Source organism: Cajanus cajan, chromosome 1 (genome assembly GCF_000230855.2).
Source record: "Cajanus cajan strain Asha chromosome 1, NIPB_CcT2T_4, whole genome shotgun sequence".
NCBI classification, from domain to species: Eukaryota; Viridiplantae; Streptophyta; class Magnoliopsida; order Fabales; family Fabaceae; genus Cajanus; species Cajanus cajan.
This window is the reverse complement of record NC_138517.1, coordinates 36,846,237-36,869,771: the sequence shown is the minus strand read 5'-3', so window position 1 is coordinate 36,869,771 and position 23,535 is coordinate 36,846,237. Positions and strand designations below refer to the sequence as shown.

The 23,535-nt window shown below is 34.5% G+C and overlaps 1 protein-coding gene across 1 annotated transcript; it reads left to right on the top strand.

Moving 5' to 3' along the window:
* Positions 1–264: 264 nt before the first annotated feature.
* On the top strand, positions 265–1,113 carry LOC109819186 (auxin-responsive protein SAUR78). The gene has a single exon (XM_020384815.3). It carries the CDS (start codon positions 402–404, stop codon positions 768–770), a length of 369 nt encoding a protein of 122 aa, XP_020240404.2. The 5' UTR covers positions 265–401; the 3' UTR covers positions 771–1,113.
* The last annotated feature ends 22,422 nt before the right edge of the window (positions 1,114–23,535 follow it).

The following is a 23,535-nucleotide window of genomic DNA, read 5'->3' as shown; positions in this document are numbered from 1 at the left end:
TAAATTCATTGTACTAATAATATTTGAATTAAACTCATTAATTATAACTTAAACCCATATCTAGCAAAATCCGGGTTTCACCTTCAACGGAGACAAAATAACATACACACACAAAGCAGAAGATTAAGACTAAAATAATACTAAACCATTTATTAAAGAAAAGAAACTTCTAAAGAGCCCTAAAAGACACCTAAAAAGAGAATAAAGAATATGAAAGAGAGGGAAGACTTGTGCAAACAAATGTTCACAATTGGCACCAACCAAAGTCGAAACGCCAAACATGTCAGCCACTTTCGGAATTCTTAATTACATGCGTTTTGACCATTTCGCCCTTCCCCTCCCCTTTTAATACCAAAACCTCCCTTCACGCCTTCTCAGTTCTCAGTTCTCACAGCAACAAAATGTCGAAAGGAGGAAAACTAACGAAGCTCAAGTCACTCAAGTCAGTGCTCAAGAAGTGGAACTCGTTCAGCTCCAAACACAGCCGCGAAAGCGTCGCCGCCGATGACGACGACGGCGAGTCCTCGTCGCTCCGCCCCGTGTACGTGGGGAAGACGAGGCGGCGGTACCTCGTGAGCGCGGAGGTTGTCGGGCACCCGCTGTTCCGGGAGCTGGTGGACAGGTCCCGCGACGGCTCCGAGGAGGAGGAAGAGGAGACAATCAACGTGGCTTGTGAGGTTGTCCTTTTCGAACACTTGTTGTGGATGCTCCACAATGCCGATCCTCCACCTGAGTCGCTCGATGAACTCGCCGATTTTTACGCGTGTTGATTGGTTATTGGTTGATCCTCTCGAGTCCACGACCAACACAGGACGAGTGAGAGGGTTTTGCTTAATTAATTGTTGTGTATTTGTCTCGGGTGGCGTTATCTTCGACCCATGTTTTAATTTATATGACAAATAGTGAATGAGTGTTGCTGTTGTTCTTCGTAAACTCTCTTTTCTTTCTTTCTCTCTTTCTAAACTCGTTTAATTGTTCACGCGTAAAAAAAATTGTCTAGGGTGAATGGGTGATGGTATATTACAAGTTTCGCATTCAGTAGAATAAGAAATAAATTTGATAAGGTACTTCACTAATGAAACTTTTTCAGCTAATGAATTACGGGTCTTTCGAGTTGGTTTTTTTTTTTTTTTTTGGTATGTACTTAAGTCCAAATATGGTATATACATAGTTTAATATATCAAACACGCACTACGTTAACATTGTTAATTTTTACCATATCTTTCTTCTTGTGACATTATATCTCATAGACTTAAATTCTTTTCTCTTTTTCTCTATTTCTCTATTTAGGTTTTTAAGTAGCATTTCTTATTCACCTACTCTTTTTTCTTTTTCCAAACTTATATATATATATATACAATGACGGATGCAGAAACTTTAGATAGTGAGGACAATATTTTTTCATATATTTGTAATATTAAAAAATTTATATATAATTTTTAAAAGTATAAATATATTTTATAAATAGTTTTTACAAGTTTTTATATTTATAATTACAATTAAGGATGAAAATAAATTATATTAGACTATGTTATATTATAATTTAATATGTTTGAACCTAACTTTTTTTTTAAAAAAATACATGTTCTAAATATGACATATTTATCTATCATAGATATTTTTTAAATATTTGGTTAAAATTATAATTTTAAAGACCTACTTTATAATAATTTAATACTAATAAAAATACAAAAATAAATATGTTAAATTTTATAAAAATCAAGTTTAATTTATTTATGATATAAACATGTTTTTAATATGTGATATAAATATTTAGATGTTAATTTATTTTAAAACATATTTTATAATAAAAATTATAAATAAAACATAAACCTTCCAATTTTTCTAATTTTGATTTTTTTAAAATTAACGTATATAATCTTATAATTTTTACTATTTTAATTTTTTTTATTAACATATACAATAAATAGAAAGAATTACTATATTACATTATATATGTGAGCATTAATATATATATATATATATATATAATTAAAATTTTTTAAAAAAATTAATTTATTATTAAGAAATATTTTTTATCACGTATGAAAATTAATCTCTTTTAAAAATTTGACAAATATCAAATAAATGAACAATTCTTTCAAATTTATATTTTATACATATGATAATTTAAATATATATATATATATATATATATATTATTAGAATATAATTTTTATTTTTTAAAATATATTAATTTTTTAATAAAAAAATTTGTATATGAAAAATGGTAGTGGGGCAAGTGCCCCCACTCTTTTGTATGTAAATCCATCTCTCTCTCTCTCTATATATATATATATATATATATATAATTGTTACATAATCGATAACTATGATAGTCTGGATTAGTTTTTACATAACACATGTAATCAACCGGTAGCTTTGGAGTATCTAATAATTTTTTCTTATATAGGAGCTATGGAGAAACTCTCAATAAATATGTTTTTGGTATGGGAAAGAACACTAAAAAAGACCTAATGATTGTTGAACACTATATTCAAAAGTGTATAACCTGTCTTCTTCTAGAGTTATATATATTTTGGGAATGAATCTCTTACTTTTGCCATAATTTCATAAAATGCGTTGAATATTTATTATAATTATTAACCAACATATTTAAGCATTTATGATCGTAATTGTACAAGTTCTGATATTTATATATTTGAGAATTTGGTTATAATGACATTTGATTTTAAGTCACATTACTTAAGTCAATCTACCTAATCAGATAGAAGCTTAGATGATATACAACTCTAAATTCAGACTAAAGACTAAAGGTACATATACCTTAATTACTCATCCTACTTGATCAACCGGTTGGTCAATTAACTTGATTGACCAAAGGTCTAAATAGTACAAGTATATTTTTTATTTTCATACATATAAATGATTTAAAACCTAAAGCTAACATTAATTAATAAGAGCAATTGTAGAAATGATGTGGAGATTGCAATTGTGATATCAAATCCAATATAAGACTCTACATTAATAATAATTAGATGAGTTAATTTAGTCCTTAAAATTATAAAAGTATCATATTAGTATTTATTTGTGCAGTTTTACATGTCATTTGATATTTCATAAATTAAAATTATATTTTATTAATTTTAAGTAATTCTAATTAACTTATTGGCAATAAAAAAAAAGAAATTACAATTAATTAACATTTAGTTATAAGTTCACAATTAATAAAATTAATTAAAATGCAGATTAGTTATATGTTTCACTCCATATATAACTTTTCTTGTATTTTATATATCTTTTCATAAATTTTTTTATTAAAGATGAAGTAGACAATATATAATCTAATTAGAAATCTTTAAAAGAAATGTTGATTCTGTTATATAAAGTTAGGTTATATCCTAATCTTATTGTAATTAATATATATATATATATATATATATATATATATATATATATATATATGGGAAATCCCACCTATTTTTTAGTGAGAGTATGTTAGCAACCTACACCAATTTTTTAGGACAAAAAAACAACTCATTTATTTTGATTTGGTTAATTCGTACAAAGGATATTATAGTAATTTAATTTAATTTTAAATGAAAATAAAATTATTTTCTCTCTCTTATTAATTTCATTCTCCAATTCATTTATTTTTTCTATTAATAAATTTTTATTTGTTCAGAGAGAGAGGAGGGAGACATCATGAGAGATGAAAGAGAAATGAGTTAAAGAAAGAATTTAATAGGAGAGAGATAAATAAGTTAGAGAAAGAATTTAATAAGAAAGAGAAATGAGTTGGAGAAGAAATTTAATAAGAGAGAGAAATGATTTAGAGAATGAAATTAATAAGAGAGAAAAAATATTTTATTTTCATTTAAAATTAAATTAAATTACTATAATATCCTTTGTACGAATTAACCAAATCAAAATAAATGAATAGTTTTTTTGTCTTAAAAAATTGGTGTAGATTACTAACATACTCCCACTAAAAAATAGGTAGGAATACATTAGCATTCCCATATATATATATATATATATATATATATGACCCCATAAGTCATGATTTCAGTGACATATTACCTCAGCATATTCACCGGTTACATCAGCCATATTATAGGTAATAACGTGCACGCCGTGTACAAACTACAAGGTACAAATAGAGCCAGCACAGATCTTGCACTGAGACGTGTTATACTCTGCTTAAATATGAAACTATAAAAACAAGGAGGATCGAGAGGTTTCAATGTATTTTTTTTTTTATGTAAAGTCATAAAAGATTTTAAAAAAATTAATTTAATTATAAAATGAATAATCTAAATTATATTTATAAAATAAAAAGTAAGATAAAATTATAGATTAAAATTATAAGATTTCAATAATATTATAAAATATTAAAAAAGAAAAAAATTAATAAATAGTAAAAATAAAAAATTATTAAAATTATAATATAGAAATTCAAAAATTTAAGACAAAAAGACAAAAAATATACTTAAAAAATTATTAAAATTAAAATATAAAAATTCAAAAATTTTAAGTGAAAAGATAAAAATATAATTAAAAAATTATTAAAATTAAATTATTTAAATATATAATAATATTATTACAAATAAATTAGAATATATAAAATAAAAATAAAAAGATTAAATAATTTAAAAATTAAAAAAATAAAATATCATAAATATTATTTAAATAAATTATTAAAAATATAAAATATAAAAAATTATACCGGTACCCTCTCAAATAAGATGGGTACCATATAATTTCTCATAAAAACAAATAGTAGTACAACTATCACAAAATTCTTTAATGTTGAAAGAATTTGACATGGCATATATAATTATTTTTTTTGTTTTTTTTATACACGTATAATGGGCATAAATTATCTATTAATATAATGTTTTACACCATTAATCAATTGGAAATAATGTTTAGTATAATTATGATAAAAATTAACAATCAAATAATATATAATAACTTATGATTTAGATAGCTGCGAAAAAATTATGTTATCGATATGTATGCATTATTTATTCTTTTTTAAAAAAAATATTAAAAATTTGTCTTTTTTATTTCATAAAATATTATCTTTCTTTATACATCAAGTTAATCAAGAGGTGTAATAAATGGTCCGGTTCAAAGAGTTGGCGCCGGATTCTGAAAAAAGAATGTTCGAAAAGAATTAAGTCAACTTGATCAATTAGTAGCGTGTTCGCATTCATGTAAACATGAAAAATCATGTTTAACGTGAAAGTTATTATTCATATCTTTCATGTTAAAATATGATTTTTTATGTTTCAGACATGAATACAAATACGTTATAAATCACTAATTTTTAATTCAAAAATTTACTAGTTTATTTAGTCTGTTTTTTTTTTAATTTACTTAAAAAATTTAACAAAAAATAAAATAAAAATTGATTGAATTGAAAGGGTCATATCACAAAAAAAATAAGTGACTTATAAAAATTGGAATAGACAAAAAAAAACATATATACACGTTAATTTGTGTGGGTAGACAATTCAACCCATTTAATATCTCTAAACTAATCAATCAATTTTATATATAAATAGAGGAAAAATAGCTCTCTATTTAAAAATAAAACAAATAATGAGTAATTATTTAAAAAGAATGAGATTTAAAAACTAAATATCGAAGTAGAAAAAAGATGATAATAAATAAATAAATAAAAGTTAATGAAAAAGCGAATAATTTAGAAATAATTATATATGTAAATTAATTTCAAAAGTTATTACATTGGATATTCTTTATTAAAAGTATAGGTTTATTATATGATAAAAAAATTACTTCTATTATATTCCTTGAATTTCAAGTTAGTTTCCATTAAAAAAAACAAATGTTTCATTATACCAATCTTTTAAATCAACTTAGTTAAGATTTTATACATGAATTATGATTATATAAATTTAATTCATTTCAATAAACTCTAGTCTTTTTTCATTCTCTACCCACTTCCTTTTTCTTAAGATCTATTATAAGCCTATTGTATCTACTTGTTTGAGTTGATAAACTTGAGCAAGGGGTGTAAAATTTAGAGACAATACTCAAAAGACACAATGACATCGATATACAACATGGCCTACCATATCACACAAAGACCTATTCGAAAAAAGATAAGGTTAGATGGTAACAACCACCATACCAAAATTGTAACAAATAACTCATCTAGAGAAAAGATAATCCAATTTCAATAAAAGGTACACACACTATAAATATTAGGAAACACTAATAATAGGATATATTAACTTAAACATCGAAGTGATCTCTTTTACAAGTATTTTTCTTTATCGAAAAAATCACATTATCAAAAAAGGAGAAGAAAATCTCGTCCAGGAATATTAGTCTCAAGACCATCCCATATGAGAACACCTATTATTAGATATAAAAAAAATCATTATACAAAAAAAAAACGACAAAAAAATTGATAAACTTTCCCTTCTTTGGAAAACTCATTATTATACAAAACCAATATTAAAATATCCAAAATAGCCCCCTTTTAATTTCAACCCATTATAGCGGGAGTAGAGTTCGAAACTAGATCAACTCTATATAATGTAAACGTTTCAAATCTTAAATTAATTGCCACTTTTAATTAATCCAAATATAGGCCCCTCCAAAAAACATAGTATATCACTCTCATTTTCAAGAGACAAAATTTACACTTAAATCAAAAGTGACTTGCTAAGGGTAATCACAAAGCTCTTTCGCAATTGTCACCCCAAACATTTGTGGCTCTGCCGCTGTGTCATCATACATCAAAGAATATGAAATTCAACCTCCTCTCTGGTTAAACTATTAATATTTTTTTTCTCCATCCAATAATAACTATAGTTAAATTAATATTTTTATACACGGATTAAAAATTACAAAAGAAATAACACTTTTTGTAATTTTTACTAAAATAATCACACTCTATCAATAAATACATTACTTTTAATTATAGTAAGTAATAAATTATAAAAGAATAAATTAAAAAAATAGTTATATTACATTGAAATGTGTGACATTTATTTTTAAGACATTTTTCGTTAACACTCTAGTTAAATTTAAAACTCCACTCTAAGTCTTGTCCCATTATGAAAGAGCAGCATTAATTTACTAGCTAATCCACCGAACCAATTGCCCGAGAAACATTCTGATTCATGTAATTTAGCCACGTAAAGGTACTGAGAATCGAGAAATATACAATATTGAGAAAAACCTTGAGGCTAGGAAATCTGTAGCCATAGGTTGGTACAAAAGAAAAGTTCCATATTCGTATACAGCAGTGAAGTCAACAGCTTTAGGAGGCAGGTACCAAAAGCAATATTGCTTCATATGAAAAGTAGTTGAGATTATTTTTATACAGAATAATATTAATATAACATATTGTTAACTTTTGGTGAGAATATAGAACATATTGTTAAACCTATAAAAGTTGTAGATATATACACTATCTGCCAGAGAAAGGCATATTTAATTTTAACACTAATGATTAGTTAGTTAGAGATGCCTTTGTTTTTCTTGTGTACACGGTCTAAGCATAATCATTGTTGGTAAGTGTGGGAAAGAACAAAGCTTTTTGTTCAACTGATTGAGGACTTTAGATTTTGGGAATTGAATAAGTTAGATGGCACGAAATTTAATTTGTATGGTACACGCACGAAAATGTGTGAATCCTAGTTTGCAACGCGTTGCCTAGCTGCCATATTGTGACGGTGCTCAAATTACTCCCACACCACGATAATGATTGTAGTCTATCTATAAGACATGTTTGGATAATTAAGCTAATTCATAAAAAAAAATATGTGAAAAAATAAAGTGATTAAAAAAACTAAATTTAACTTATATGTGAATAAATTTGTAAAACCTCTCATATTAACTTTTTTTTTTTAAATATGTTTTTTAATTTATATAAAAAGTTTTCATATATAATTTTTTTTAACTCTATGGAAAAATTTATGTAAACATATATACTACATCTCAACACAGATTTTAAGCCAACACGTACACTGGATTTGACTAGTAAGGAAGGACATAATTAAGTTCTAAGTTATAATAGTTTTTAAGTTTAAATTTCATTGTTAATTATAATAATAATAATAATAATAATAATAATAATAATAATAATAATAATAATAATAATATTGTAACTAGAAATATGCCTTCTTCTTCTTTTTTTCTCTCTTAAACGTGTGGGTTTGAAATTTGATCAGCTAAAAAGAGTTTAGCAGCCTGTCCGTGTGCCAGCTATATTTTATCTTCAAAACTTAAATGGAGGAAAGCACTTCCACCTTCCACAATTAAAATACTAAAAGGAAAGTAAAAAAGAATTAAAGAATAGAACGGAAGATTAGCATAAAAATAAAAGGAAAACAAAGAGTTGGCAGACAAAGAAAATTATGGATGGGAAGTATCTACACATATGGAAAACGGAGCATTTTTTTTAATTCCATGTTGGTTTATATTGCAAGATTAATTATATAATTAATCGAAAGTAAAGTATTTGAAATTTGAGTCAAGACAGAAAGGGAACATATGATATGATAATTAGCGAATAGCGATGTACCTTTATTCTTTTAGTTACGCGATTAAAGGTACATAATGAGAAGAGAGTTCATAATTTTACTAAGTTTTCCAACAAAAAAAAAAAATATAAAAATATTGTAAAACACGAGGGAATCCTTCTAATAATAAAATATATAAATAGAAGATATAGAATATATTTAGTTTTGTGTTGGGATTTTTTTTTTAATTTCTTGCTTTGGAATAATAAAACTCTATAAACATAATTATTTTCAATCTCAGGGTTACTTAGGAATGACAGAATTGAGACAAGGAAAAAGAAAAATATAGGATGTAAGAAGTTACTATTTATTAAAGAATAGGAATGAAAAAGTTTGTCAATCAATACGTTCGGTATCAGAGGAACAGGTTTCTATTATACACCGATGAATAAGTTACATATATCGAAGGAAATAGGTTTCTATTATACACCGATGAATGATACATATGGGTTACGTATATATAGTTATTCATGGAGAAATAAGGATGTTACGGTAACAACAATTGACGGCTATGATAACAAAACTTACAAATAATATAATCTACTCAAATAAATTTAAATACTAGTAGATGATATGTTACAATCTATATTTTATCCATTAGCTCTAAAAAGATTAAGGTGTCATCTTGTTGAGACCACTCGAAGTGAGAAGACTCGAAAACAGATTGACTAAGGGCATTACCTCAAGGCTACCATACATGAAAAACTTATAACCAGCCCTAAAAGGGGATACTCGAGACAAGGTCGAATTAAGATTCAAGAGCATTCGAGTTGAAAACAAGATTTTACATGGGAGACATTCAAGATAGGGTCGAAAATAACGCACTTTGGAAAAGTCGAAATAGCTAAGCCATAAGCGGTTATCAAGGAAAAGGATAAGAACACGTGGGAAGAGCGGTTTAAGGAAGTTATTCTGAACCACGTAGCAAATGTAGTGGGTAGCAGTTATGGGTTAAGAATATACGTGTACAGAAGTAACTACCCATTACATCTCTATAAATACAAAGATCACGGACTTCTTCAAGGTCCGAAAAACTCATATCTAATAGAACTCCCAAGCATTCACTGCCTGCGAACATGGCTTCTGCGCGAGGAATCATCTTTGGGTATGATTGCTTCTGGACCATTTTTTACTTTGCATTTTAGGAGTAGGGTAATAGTAGTTTTCCATTCTTGTACTCACGTAGCGTAGTTATATGGTTCGATCAAGGTACTTTAACGTGAATGTAATCAACCTTCAAATGAATCATGATTTGTATTGCTCGCATTATGATTGTTCATTCGATTCATTTAAGCATTCATGTATGTGAAAATAGTTATATGTTAATCATTGATGAATGTTGGGAAATGGGTAATCATTAATCTCTCTATCTCTCTGACGTAAGTAAAACACACTTAAATTGAAACACTCATTGTGCTAGTCTAAATAAAAAGAACTCATAATTCCACCGTAAACAAATTGGCACGCCCGGTGGGACCCGTTTAATTTAGAACATAATTGGACTAGTTTTAGGTGTGTGAATTGCATGAGATTAAGGAGTGGAAGAACTATGTCTACGTCTGGTAACATGAACGTAAACCATAATAATGTAGATGTAGAACAGCCTAACTCCAATCTTGATAATGCCACCAATGTGACCAGGAGGGCAAGATCCCCTCCTGTGTTGCTTGAAAACCATGCTAGGCATAATAATACCACTCAAGAGTTAGTAAATGTTACTAGAGAGTACCCTTGGGGTATGCCACCTAATTGGCGAAATACCCAGCCTGCGTATGTCGAAATGTCAATGCCTTTTATAGGGCCAAATTCACAAATGAATATATCCCCACAGGGATATAATCCTGGGCCAAGTGGACTGGGTTTTGTTATGCAAGACCCGTATCAACATGTAGGAACAAGTCAGGAGGGTTCATTAATTCGACAAGGTAGTTACATGCCCACGGGTATTAGTAATCAAGCAATGATGGCCCTTCGACAACAAATGGACCATAGTAATCATGACATGGTCAATTTGTTGTCTACTCAGATGCACAACATCATGACACCCCTTTATGAGCTAATAAACAAAATAGGATATAAGTTGGGTAATGGGCCTCCTTCGAGAGCAATGAGTGTGAATTTGAACGATACAGAAAACCCTGGGGGGCATGGAAATTTGCAAAACATAGTTCGACCTAACAGGAACCCTAATGATAATTTAGATCAAATGGTAGAAAGGATATTGAATAGACATGGATTCGATGTAGGTCGAAATGAACGCCCATACTTTGTGTCAGCCTTTCCAGATTATATTACACAAGTAGAATTACCCCGTGGAGTGAAAGTCCCAAAATTCTCGAAATTTGCAGGAGAATTAACTGAGTCAACAGTTGAACACATAGCTAGGTATGGGGTCGAATGTGGGGATTTGGCTAATAATGAATACTTGAAAATGAAATATTTCCCAAGTTCGTTGACTAAACATGCTTTTACCTGGTTTACTACCTTACCTCCTAATTCGATACATACTTGGGTACAGCTAGAGGGTAGCTTTCATGAGCATTTCTTTCGAGAGGAAACAAAGGTTAGTATAGTCGATCTAATGAATATCAAAAGGCAAAGTAATGAAACATTAGATGACTATTTAAATAGGTTTAGGCAATTAAAATCTCGATGCTATACTAATATTCCAGAACATGAATTGGTTAGAATCGCTGCAACAGGTTTAGACTTCTCAATACGCAAAAAATTAGTAAACGAACAATTGAGGGACATGGCTCAACTCGCTGAGAAAGTGAGGAGGATTGAACAAATTAAATTAGAAAAGGAAAAGTTGAGGAAATTCGACAAGTTCGTTCGAAAAGAAAAGATAGCGTATTTAGAAAGTTCTGAGTTAAATGAGGATTCTAATTATGAAATTGTAAGTGAAGATTTCGAGATTAATTTGGCAGAATTACGCCCTGGACCTACGTACCAATGTCAAATGCTAAAACCAGGAGGTAATATAGAAGGGAATTCGACTAAGAAATATAGTTTTGACGTTAGTAAGGCAGAAAAGATATTCGATACCTTGTTAAAAGATAAACAGATTATACTCCCAGAGAATCATAAAATTCCACCTTTCGAGCAAAGAAAAGGAAAGAAATTCTGCAAATATCATAATATGTATGGACATTGGACTAACAGTTGTGTGCGTTTCAGGGATTTCATCGAGAAGGCGATTACTGATGGTCGCCTGGCTTTTGAAGAGAAGGAAATGAAAGTAGATGTTGATCCATTTGCTGCCCATACTGGCTACGTCGAACCAGTTTCGATGTCCATCAACATGGTGGAAGTTGCTGCTGAGGACGATGATAGCATTGAGCCCATTTCTGACGAGAAGCTCGAAGAGTTAATGGAGGATTTTGCTAAAGAGCAAGAACCCATATACCCAAAGGAAGGGGATAGTCTGGTGGAGTTTCTATCGAAGAAAAAAGAAGCTGATAAAGAGGTCATGTTGTGTCCTCGATGCAGTGCTGTCTTCGACAGAGCAGCGGCTAAGGCTTTCGAGGAGTCTGAAATAATGAAGAATTACAAAGCTGAGAAGCTGCGTGAAAAAATGAAGCCCAATGCTAGGTCGAATGCTGGTTTGACCATGAGGCAAGTTCATATGCCTCAATATAATGCCCCAGTTGGGAAGATGGAGATGTATAACTCGTCTAGGTTCGACAATACTTTTGTGCCGAACGCGAATGTACCTGTCGGGAGATGGAACGCACCACCTAGGCCTATGATGGGTCGAGGTAAACAAGTAATGACTAGCATGGGAAACCCGGTACAGAGAAATGCAGGAAAATTTTCGAATTTGACTACAGGGAATGTTAGAATTCCAGCTGGGGGATATGGACGTGGCTTTCGACAGCCATTTAACAACTTAACCAAAACCCAATGGAGGAGGCAGCAAAGGATGCGCAAAGCAACCTTTGAAGGTATGGGAGGAAATCGTTTTTCGATCCCAGTTCCTCAAAAAGGGGAGTCTTCTGGAAAGTTCATCGAAGACGATGAAGACATGATAACAGACTGCTTCGAGAGCGGTTTCGAAGATTCTTTGGAAGATATTTGTGGGGTAGTTTCCATTCTACCTTCAGAGTATAGTGGTGCTATGGAATCCGTGAATGAACTAGAGGACATGCAACGAGAAGATTTCTTTGATGACCCCAATTATGAATCCAAAATCATATGGGTCAATCAAATCTCGAGGGTCATCCCCAAGTTTAATTCTGCTGTCTTCGACTCTCCCACAGAGGAAATGAAAGGACACCTTAAACCCCTATTCTTAACACTGATGATTGAGGGGCAAGAGGTAAACAAAGTCTTGGTCGATGGAGGCGCAGCTGTCAATATTTTGCCTAAGACAATGCTAAAAAGGTTTGGGAAATCCTTGGCTGATCTGAAACCCCACAACATCATGATCTCTGACTATGCAGGCAAGTCTTCACATCCTGAAGGTATGATTCTGCTCGATGTACAGATTGGAAGTGTGAAGAGGACTACCATGTTTATAGTGACACCTTCCAAGGCAAACTTCAACGTGTTGCTAGGTCGGGAGTGGATCCATGGTGTAGGTGCTGTTCCTTCGACTGTACACCAGAAGGTTTTCTTCTGGAACGATGATGAAGGTTTAGAGGTTCTCGAAGCTGATCAGAAGACTTATGAAGTTGGCATGTATTTTGCTGATCAACAACTGACAGCATTTGCCAATACCAAACCTTTCGACGCTTACAACTCTGGGGTGATGGATGAAGAGGAAGGTGTCAAGAAAACCTTTTGTTGGGATGTAAAGAGAGGATTCGTGATTCGAGCCGAAAAGAATTCGGCTCCACTGGATGCATGAAGGACGAAGATCCTTACTCGAGCTTCTTAGCTCGAATATCGGCCTACGTGGCCGATCAAACGGCCAACTTGGCCGATAAAGATCAATTTGACAATGAGGTTAGCACGGCCATGTTGGCCGAAGAAAAACAAAAAAAAAAAAGAGATGGATTTCGAATCAATAGAGAAAAAAGAAAAATAACAAAAAGAAAAGGATTTCGAAATCGGGAAAAAGAGGGAAGAAAAGCAAAAAACAGAAAATCAAAGGGACGAAGGAGTCTCAGATAAAAATGAAAAGCAAAAGGAAAAAGCAGATCTAGAGATCGAAAGGACAAAAGAAGGTAAAGAGCAAGAGCTAGAACTCAAACTGGACTGCATTTTTGATGATTCACCTTTGGGTTTCGAGAGGGCCGCTAATGAAGAGCATAAGTTAGAATCCCAAGATCCGCTCGAAGAGGTTAATCTGGGAACTATCGAAAATAAGCGGATCACTTACATTAGCAAGTTCTTGCAAGGGGAGCTGAAAGGGGAGATAATTCAAGTTTTGCATGAATACAAAGATTGCTTCGCATGGGATTATGATGAAATGCCAGGTCTGGATCGAGAATTGGTGGAACATAGGCTACCAATGATCCCAGGAAGGAAGCCCGTGAAACAAAGTCCTCGAAGATTTGCCCCTGAAGTGATCGAGAAAATCAAGGGGGAAATTGAGAGATTGCTGAAGGCAAAGTTCATCAGAACTTCGAGATACCCTGACTGGATCTCGAATATAGTGCCGGTTATAAAGAAAAATGGGAAACTCAGAGTTTGCATTGACTTTCGAGATCTCAACATGGCAACTCCCAAGGATGAGTACCCTATGCCCATTGCTGAAAATATGATAGATGTCGCTGCAGGTAACGAGATTATGAGTTTGTTAGATGGTTATTCTGGATATAATCAAATTTATATTGCAGCTAATGACGTGTCGAAAACTGCCTTTCGATGCCCAGGTGCCTTAGGCGTCTACGAATGGGTGATGATGCCATTTGGTCTTAAAAACGCTGGTGCGACTTATCAAAGAGCGATGAACTTAATCTTTCATGATTTGATTGGTAAGTTCGTGCAAGTTTATATTGATGACATAATTGTTGGCTCAAAACAAAAGAAAGACCATTTATATCATTTGAAACTAGCCTTCGAGAGAATGAGGAAATATGGTTTGAAAATGAATCCACTGAAATGTGCTTTTGGTGTCATAGCAGGCGAATTTCTGGGATTTATTATACACCAGAAGGGGATCGAGGTAGATAAGAACAAAACCAAGGCTATCATGGAGACCAAGCCTCCATCGAACAAGAAAGAGCTTCAATCTCTCTTAGGTAAGGTAAATTTTTTGAGGAGATTTATTTCGAATTTGTCTGGTAAAACTAAAGCATTCTCTCCTTTGTTGCGTTTAAGAAAAGAGCAAGAATTTCGATGGAATGAAGAGCACCAGAGAGCATTCGAAGAAATTAAAGCTTACTTGGCTCATCCTCCAGTGCTTGCACCAATCTCTGAAGGGAAGCAACTGAAGTTGTACATTTCAGCTAATGATTCGACTATTGCGGGCATGCTGGCGCAAGATGATGAAAATGGCATCGAAAGAGTCATTTACTATTTAACTCGAATGTTAGTAGGAGCAGAACTTAGATATACCCCTTTAGAGAAATTATGTTTAAGTCTTTATGTTGCGTGTACTAAGTTGAAGTACTATATTAGGACTCGTGATGTTGTAATACTTTGTCGAAGTAATGTGATAAAATATATGTTGTGTAAACCTGTGTTACATTCTCGAGTCGGCAAATGGGCACTCGCCTTAACCGAATACCCATTAACTTTCGAGCCGCTAAAAGCAACTAAAGGACAAATAATTGCAGATTTTCTTGCAGATCATTCGAATGAAACTGAAGAAGTTAATTACATAACCACCAAGCCTTGGCAATTATATTTCGATGGCTCGAAACACGAGTTAGGCGCCGGAATAGGTCTTTTAATCATCTCTCCCAAAGGGGTCCCGACGAAGTTATCATTCAAAACAAATACAGGATACTCGAATAATGAAACTGAATACCAAGCACTGATCACTGGACTTGAGATTCTTAAAGAATTGGGCACTAAAAATGTGGTAATTCGAGGAGATTCACAACTGGTCATCAAACAATTAACTCGAGAGTATAAGTGTTTAAATGAAAAATTAATGGAATTCAAAACTCGAGCTGCACAGTTACTTGACACGTTTGGTGAAGTAGAGTTACAACACATTCCTCGGGACTCAAATCTTATTGCAAATGAATTGGCCCAAATAGCCTCTGGATATAAAATCAGTAAAGAGTATCTCGAATATCTGATTCATACAGAGAGTGAAGTGTTAGACTATCGAGAAATTCTAAGTATAGGTTCAGCAAGTCAACAAGATTGGAGGAGCGAATTGATCGAATACTTGCGAAATCCTAACATAAAGGTCGAAAGGAAGATTAAACTCCAAGCTCTTAATTATCTCTTACTAAATGATGAATTGTACAAAAGAGGCTTCGACGGAGTTTTGTTCAAATGTCTGGGAGACCATGAAGGTTATATAGCAATGGCAGAAATTCATGAAGGCATTTGTGGAGCACATCAAGCTGGAAAGAAGATGAAATGGGTTTTGTCAAGGAAAGGCTTATATTGGCCTACTATGATTAAAGATTGTATTGAATTCGCAAAAAGTTGTGTGGAGTGTCAAAAACATGGACCAATACAAAAGGTACCGGCAAGTGAGTTGCATTCGATCATCAAACCTTGGCCATTTCGGGGTTGGGCAATGGATTTAATCGGACAAATACACCCACCTTCCTCGAAGAACCACAGGTATATACTAGTTGCCATAGACTATTTTACAAAATGGGTTGAAGCTATTCCTTTAAAAGAAGTCGAGCAAAAAGATATAATTGATTTTATCGAAGACCATATTATTACAAGGTTTGGAATTCCTCAAACAATCACTACTGATCAGGGTACGGTTTTCACGGGTCGAAACGTTGCTCGATATGCAGAATCAAGAGGAATTAAGTTGGTAACTTCAACACCATATTATGCCCAAGCTAATGGTCAAGTTGAGGCTGCTAATAAAGTGCTAATTGGTTTAATCAAAAAACACATATCAAATAAACCTCGAAGTTGGCATGAAACTCTCGTCCAAATACTATGGGCATATAGGAACTCACCTCGAGATGCCACGAAAACAACCCCATATAAATTAGTATATGGCCATGAGGCTATTCTTCCTATCGATATTAACTTACAATCAATTCATATACAAAAACAAAATGAATTACCCGTGGAGGATTATTGGAACTTGATGTATGATGAGTTGATCTCTTTAGAGGAAGAAAGATTAATTGCGTTACAGAATATTGTTCGACAGAAAGAAAGAGTCGAGAAAACTTATAATAAGAGAGTGAATATGCAACGTTTTCGAGTCGGAGAATTGGTGTTAAAAGTTATACTTCCCATGGACCAAAAATCTCGATGTTTGGGGAAGTGGTCATATAATTGGGAAGGCCCATTTCTAGTCGAGCAAGTATATTCAAAGAACGCATATGTAATTAAGGAGATAAATAATTCAAGTGCAAGCAAAGTCATAAATGGGAAATATTTAAAACATTTCCATAAAAGAGCAGAAGAATAATTGTTCAATACAAGGCAAATATAAACTGAGAGGTTGGAAAAATAGACAAGAAGAATGAATTATTGCAAAAATTGCTTCTTGAAATCCTCGAAAGCTTTGTAAGCCTCGTCCAGATTCTTTTTGCGAGAGGCACATTGAGCCTCCAAGTGCTTCTTGTGTTCCAAGGTCTTTGCCAGCCGAGAAGAAATAGCCTTGCCCTCCTCTTTAAGTCCTGTTTGGTGCTGCTTGACCTCTTGGCTCTTCACTTTCACACCGTCCTTTTTCGAGCGAGTGTTATCAAGCTCATGTTTCAGAGCCTCGATAGCATGCTCAATATCAGCTTCGTCCTTCTGCAATTTCTGCAAGTTAGAGATCAGTTCTTCTGTAGATTTCCTAATGGAAATCAATTCATCACGGAGTTTCTCGAGCTTGGCACGATCCCCCTCAGTTTCGACCTCAATCTGGGCTACCTCTTGATATGCAGTAGACCACTGAGATCGAAGCTCCCAGGCACGGCTGAAGGGCTTGATAAACGCTTGAAGCTCCGAAGATATATCAGAAGGGAGGTCAGAGTAGCTGAGCAAATCATCGAGCATTTGCTGCACCTCTGTTTTAAACTCAGGGATGAGGAAAGCTTGGTCAAGATCTTCAACGTAGGCTTTCGAGCGAAAAGATTCGAGCAGAGGCTGATAAGAAGGTGTATTGGGAGTTGGCTCAGCAACCTGCAATTTTTCTTTTTCTGACCCAGAGGGACCGCTCGTCCAGTTATCCAAGACCTCGAAGATATTATCGAGATCTTCGTCCTCATCGTTGAAAAAGCTCATCAAATCCAAATCGGGAGAAGGGATAGAGGAGAGGTCTTGGACAGAAGAAGTGGCACCTCCTTGGGTCGAAGGAGAAGTGGTAAAAGGTCTTGGAGACTCAGTGGAACCTACACAAGGAGAAATACATAAGAGATCTTCATTAACAAGTTATCATATCAAAAAGTAAAGTCGAAAGAAATATACCCTTGTGTGGACTCAAGGGAGGTCGTAACTCAAAAGAGGGTTCACCTTGAGCAGAGTCTGGTTGCGTCTCCACATGGGTCAAAGGCTCTGGTTGGAAAACCCTATCCTCTTCAGCCTGAAGAGGAACCTCTATCGAAGCCATAACTGAGGCCAATGTTGCAACATCCGCCGAGGAGGTAGGCAACTGATGAAATGAAAGGGTAAGTTAAAAGATTAAGTTAAAACACCAGAAAATTCGAAGTCGAAAGGTATGAGAACATGAACCTGTTGAGTTACTTCAGCGACAAGAGGTACGTTTTTCTGTATCTCTCGAGACATATCTTGAGAGGAGTCCAAGGGGATAATCTCGATATCCTATTGAGGAAATGTTAGACAAATCAAAAATACAAAGTAAATGAAAGTAAAAATCGAAATACCTTTGGAACAGATTTCATGGCGTCGCTGAGTAGCTTCCCGCCAGAAGGTTTATGGGATTTCTTGGGAAGAGGTAAGACCATCTTCGCTTTTCCCTTGTCCTGCTTTTTTGTGGTCGAGACCTAAATTGAAGAGAATTGAAAGATAAGTAATTGATTATGAAATATGAGCATGAGAATAACCTTGATGTTCGAATTAAATTACTTACAGTTTTGGTATTGTCCGAATCCACTCTTGGCTTTTTCGAGGTTTCTTGTTTCTGTGAGGTTTCGATATTCTGTGAAGTTGAAGCTCAAAAAGAGTGAGATAGAATAGAATATTAATGGAGAAAGGTTGCAATCGAGACAAGCCGTACCTTCGAACGTAAAGAAACCTTGTCAGCAGCGGTTTTTCTTTTTCGACCTTTCTTCGAAACACCTTCATCTTCATCACTCTCCCAATCGGGAGTTGGATCAGGATGTCGAGGAACACGCTGAGGGATAGCAGCTGCAAGGTTGGACCAAAGAAGTGAGACAGGTTCGAGGTATACTCGAAAAACAAGTAAATGAGAAATATTTACCAGGAGGAGGGTTAATGTTATTGACCCAACATAATGGCCACCACTTGTTTCGAGGAAAATCGTACACAGAACATCGCGCGTAGGTAACTTTATCCTTTACGGGAATTTCTTTGCGTTCAAGGTAAAACGGGTCGAGTGTTTTCACCCAAGGAGGATGAGATACATGTTTAACCAGGCCAAAAAGGGCATTTGGAAGAGGAGGTATATACTTTGGACAAAATTTTTCGAAATTAGTTTTACCGAGAGAGTTTATTACCTTTTTCGAGCGTATGTTCCGTTGTACCATTTTCGATAAGGACACAGAAGCGTCAAAGATGGTGCGGTGTACGTTGTCAGGTCGATAACAAACCTTAAAAAATTGTTCAAATTGATAAATGATAAGTTGATTCTTGAAAGTACCTGGTTTTTTAGGCCCCTGCGAACAAGAGAGAGGAGAGTTGATCAGCTTCTTCAAAAAGATATCGAAAGAGATAAGCTTATCAGTACAATACTGACACCACCAACGAAGGTAACATCTAGAAACTAAGAAAGAAGGTGAGAAGTTGCAAGGGGTAAGTGTAAGTTTCTTGTCAGGACGCAAAATGAATTGTAGAACCTCTTCATAGTTCCCAGATTCGACGCAGATGTCAGCGTCTATGCCTTCTTTTCGACGAAGGGGAAGAGGTTTCATTTGGCACAATCCAAATTGTCGGGCAAAGAGTTGAGGGTGGTACGGGTAAACTCGAACATCTCTTTGCCTCATACCAGAAAAAAGTAGATCCCATGATAAAAAGCCAAACCAAGTCTCAATCATATTTGAAGCAATATCCCCCACTTGGTTGTTTTGTCGAAGCCAAGAAGGACCTATTAGGGTAGGTCGAATGAAAGGAGTTAAGTCTTCACTGAACTCCGTGAAGTCGAGGATAGTCTTTACGTAAACTCCAAAGTTATTAACAGAACGTTTTCGAGGAGTCAAAGTGGTCAGTCGAGCCCCTTCAAGTTCACAAGTAGAGTTGAAGGTCGAAGACAGAGAAAGCTTCTTCTCAAAGATGGCATTGAGCCATAGTTGAAGTAACCAAAGTGGACCAGAAAGGTTTCGAGGGCCTGATTCACGAAATAGACTCTCCGAGGCTTCATCGAGGCAAGTATAAAGAGAGGCCAACAGTAGTTTGCTCAGACAGATTCTCTTCTTTAAGTATAAGGCTTGAGCAAGAGCGTAATAATACTTGGGTACTTGAAGGGAGGGTGTGCAAAAAACACAAGCTGACAACCAATATAACAAAAATGCAATGTGTTCAGAGGGCGAAACAGGGGTCCCAGGCTGTCCCATGTGCGCATTGATGAAAGCCAAATAGGTTTTCTTATCCCAAGTGATAGAGAGATCTTTAATCGAAAGTTCATCTTCGAAAACATCAGGGTAAAATCTATCGCCTAAAGGGGACAAGCCAGTTATAGCAGCGATATCCAGAAGAGTGGGGCAAACGAAACCACAAGGAAACTTGAAAGCTCTTGTTTCCCTATTCCAAAAGAAAATAGCAGAAAGAAGCATCTGGGGATCGAAGAGATGTAAATCGAATTTCGCGAGTTGGATGAATTCGAGAATACCCGTTTCAGCCCAAGAAGAACTCATATCATCTTCCACACGAAGTAACCATTGAAGGTGTCTATCTTTAATGGGAGGAAAAGCTCGAAAAATCTTGGTAGTATCTTTAAACAGAGAAAGGTCTATAGAGGGTGAATGGATAAAAGGTAATGTAGAGGAGTCCTCAGGGAGCAGGGTATTACCAAATTTTTTCTTGTTTTGACCTAGAAACGGCCCTAAGAAAGCATGCATATTACCATTCTCAAGAGAGAAAGGAAGGAGTACCTGAGAGTTGAAGATCTTGAGGCTGGCCTCTTCCATACCAGGGATGTGGATGAAGGTTTCAGTGCCCTCTGGAATGGTATGTACTCGCGCGTTAGCCATTAGCAAAGAACTTGGTTGGGTGGAAGTGGCAGTAGCCATAGTGGTGATCGCGGTGGTAGCCATAGTAGTAGACACAACCGGGGATGAAGCAGCCCCAGTAGCAGTGGCAGGAGACACCAGTGAAGTAACAGGGGCAGGGGTTGAAGCAGCAGAAGAGGCCATGATAGCGGAAGTAGTTCAGCAAAGATATCACCGGAGAGAAAGAAGGAAGCTTGGGCGTGAAGAAAGCAAGTGAGGAGCAAAGAAAGAATACCAACGAGGAAGAAGAAGAAAGTGGAAACGTGAAGAAAGGTAAGATGGTAAAGGTTAAAGGTAAGTTTAACCCTAGGGTAACAAGGTATTGGGCCTCAAGCAAAATGGGCTTTTGGAGTAAATTCGAACTTTAATGATTGTAACGGCCGCCAAAACAATTTGGTAACAGTAAAAAAAAAAAAAAAAAGAAACAGGCACCGTATTTATCATCAATACCTCAATACAATCTCAACGATCAGAGGCAGTAAATGTGATAGGACAAGGGAAAACAGGGTTTCATCGAAAGAGAATACTCCTCTTAGAGATATTAACTAAAGGGGGCTTAGATAGGAATTCAAATCTTTCTATAACGAACAATCAAGATTGAATTCCTAGGGGGGCATTTGTTAAGACCACTCGAAGTGAGAAGACTCGAAAACAGATTGACTAAGGGCATTACCTCAAGGCTACCATACATGAAAAACTTATAACCAGCCCTAAAAGGGGGATACTCGAGACAAGGTCGAATTAAGATTCAAGAGCATTCGAGTTGAAAACAAGATTTTACATGGGAGACATTCAAGATAGGGTCGAAATAACGCACTTTGGAAAATTCGAAATGGCTAAGCCATAAGCGGTTATCAAGGAAAAGGATAAGAACACGTGGGAAGAGCGGTTTAAGGAAGTTATTCTGAACCACGTAGCAAATGTAGTGGGTAGCAGTTATGGGTTAAGAATATACGTGTACAGAAGTAACTACCCATTACATCTCTATAAATACAAAGATCACGGACTTCTTCAAGGTCCGAAAAACTCATATCTAATAGAACTCCCAAGCATTCACTGCCTGCGAACATGGCTTCTGCGCGAGGAATCATCTTTGGGTATGATTGCTTCTGGACCATTTTTTACTTTGCATTTTAGGAGTAGGGTAATAGTAGTTTTCCATTATTGTACTCACATAGCGTAGTTATATGGTTCGATCAAGGTACTTTAACGTGAATGTAATCAACCTTCAAATGAATCATGATTTGTATTGCTCGCATTATGATTGTTCATTCGATTCATTTAAGCATTCATGTATGTGAAAATAGTTATATGTTAATCATTGATGAATGTTGGGAAATGGGTAATCATTAATCTCTCTATCTCTCTGACGTAAGTAAAACACACTTAAATTGAAACACTCATTGTGCTAGTCTAAATAAAAAGAACTCATAATTCCACCGTAAACACATCTGTAACCTTTTTATCTTGGATTTAAGATAATGAAAGCAAGTCGTGGCCAATGGCTTGGTTAAATCCAGGAGTTGGTCTTTGGTGGAAACCTGAGAGATGAGCAAGTGTTTAGCTTGAACTTGTTCTCACAAAAATGATAATCAATGGAATATGTTTCATAGATGAGTGCAAAATTAAATTGGAAGATAAGTATGTTGCACCTACATTATCACACAAGAGTCACAACTGTTCATTTATGGGTGTGATGGAGGAGGCCCATAGGCTAAGGGCCCAACTACTAGGGCTATGGCAAGAAGGATGCATGAAGAGTGGGCCCAAGTCCAAGGAAGGCCCATCACTTTATTTTGTTGGGTTTTGCCTCAAGCCCATTAGATTAGGGATAGTGTAGGATTGGGCCTTAGTGCCTTGTATTTTCTTTTGGGCCTTGTATTTCCGACCATGTAGCTTAGGATTTACATTTAGAGGACATTGGAATTTAGGGTTAATTAAGGTTGCATGTGAATTATCATTAGAATGTAATTAGCTTTGCATTTGATATGCATTTCGGCCATGTGCACACATGCACATGGTGTGACCTAAATGCAACTCAAATGAAAAGCTAATCACATTCCAAATGATGAGCACATGGGAGGTTCCGGGTTTGGCTCCCAAAATTTGAATTTTGAATTCAAATTTTGGGCGCCTAAGGTTAAGTAACCATACCATGGTTTCACTTAACCTTAGGTTAACCCATGGTTCACTTTAACCTAATTTTCCCTATATATTCCATATGGCCGAAACTTGTAGTTACTTTGGATATATTGATGAGTTTCTCTCTTAAAATTCATCTCCACCGAAGTCACCTTTGAATTCCTAACTCTACCCTCCTTGAGTGCTTCTCTTTGTAGAGCTAGGAACCCTAGTCTTCTTTGGACTTAGCTTGTATGCAAGCTTAGGTCAACTTGCACCTTTGAGGCGTCTCCATTCCTTGAAGATTCATCCAAGGAATTCCGTGAAGGTGTGAAGCATCCATGTGCATTCCAAGTGGAAGCACATCAAGTGGTATCAAGAGCATCCGGTTTCTTCAAGAGATAAGTTCTTGATCTTATCTTTTGTTGTGTGATCCGTGGTTCATT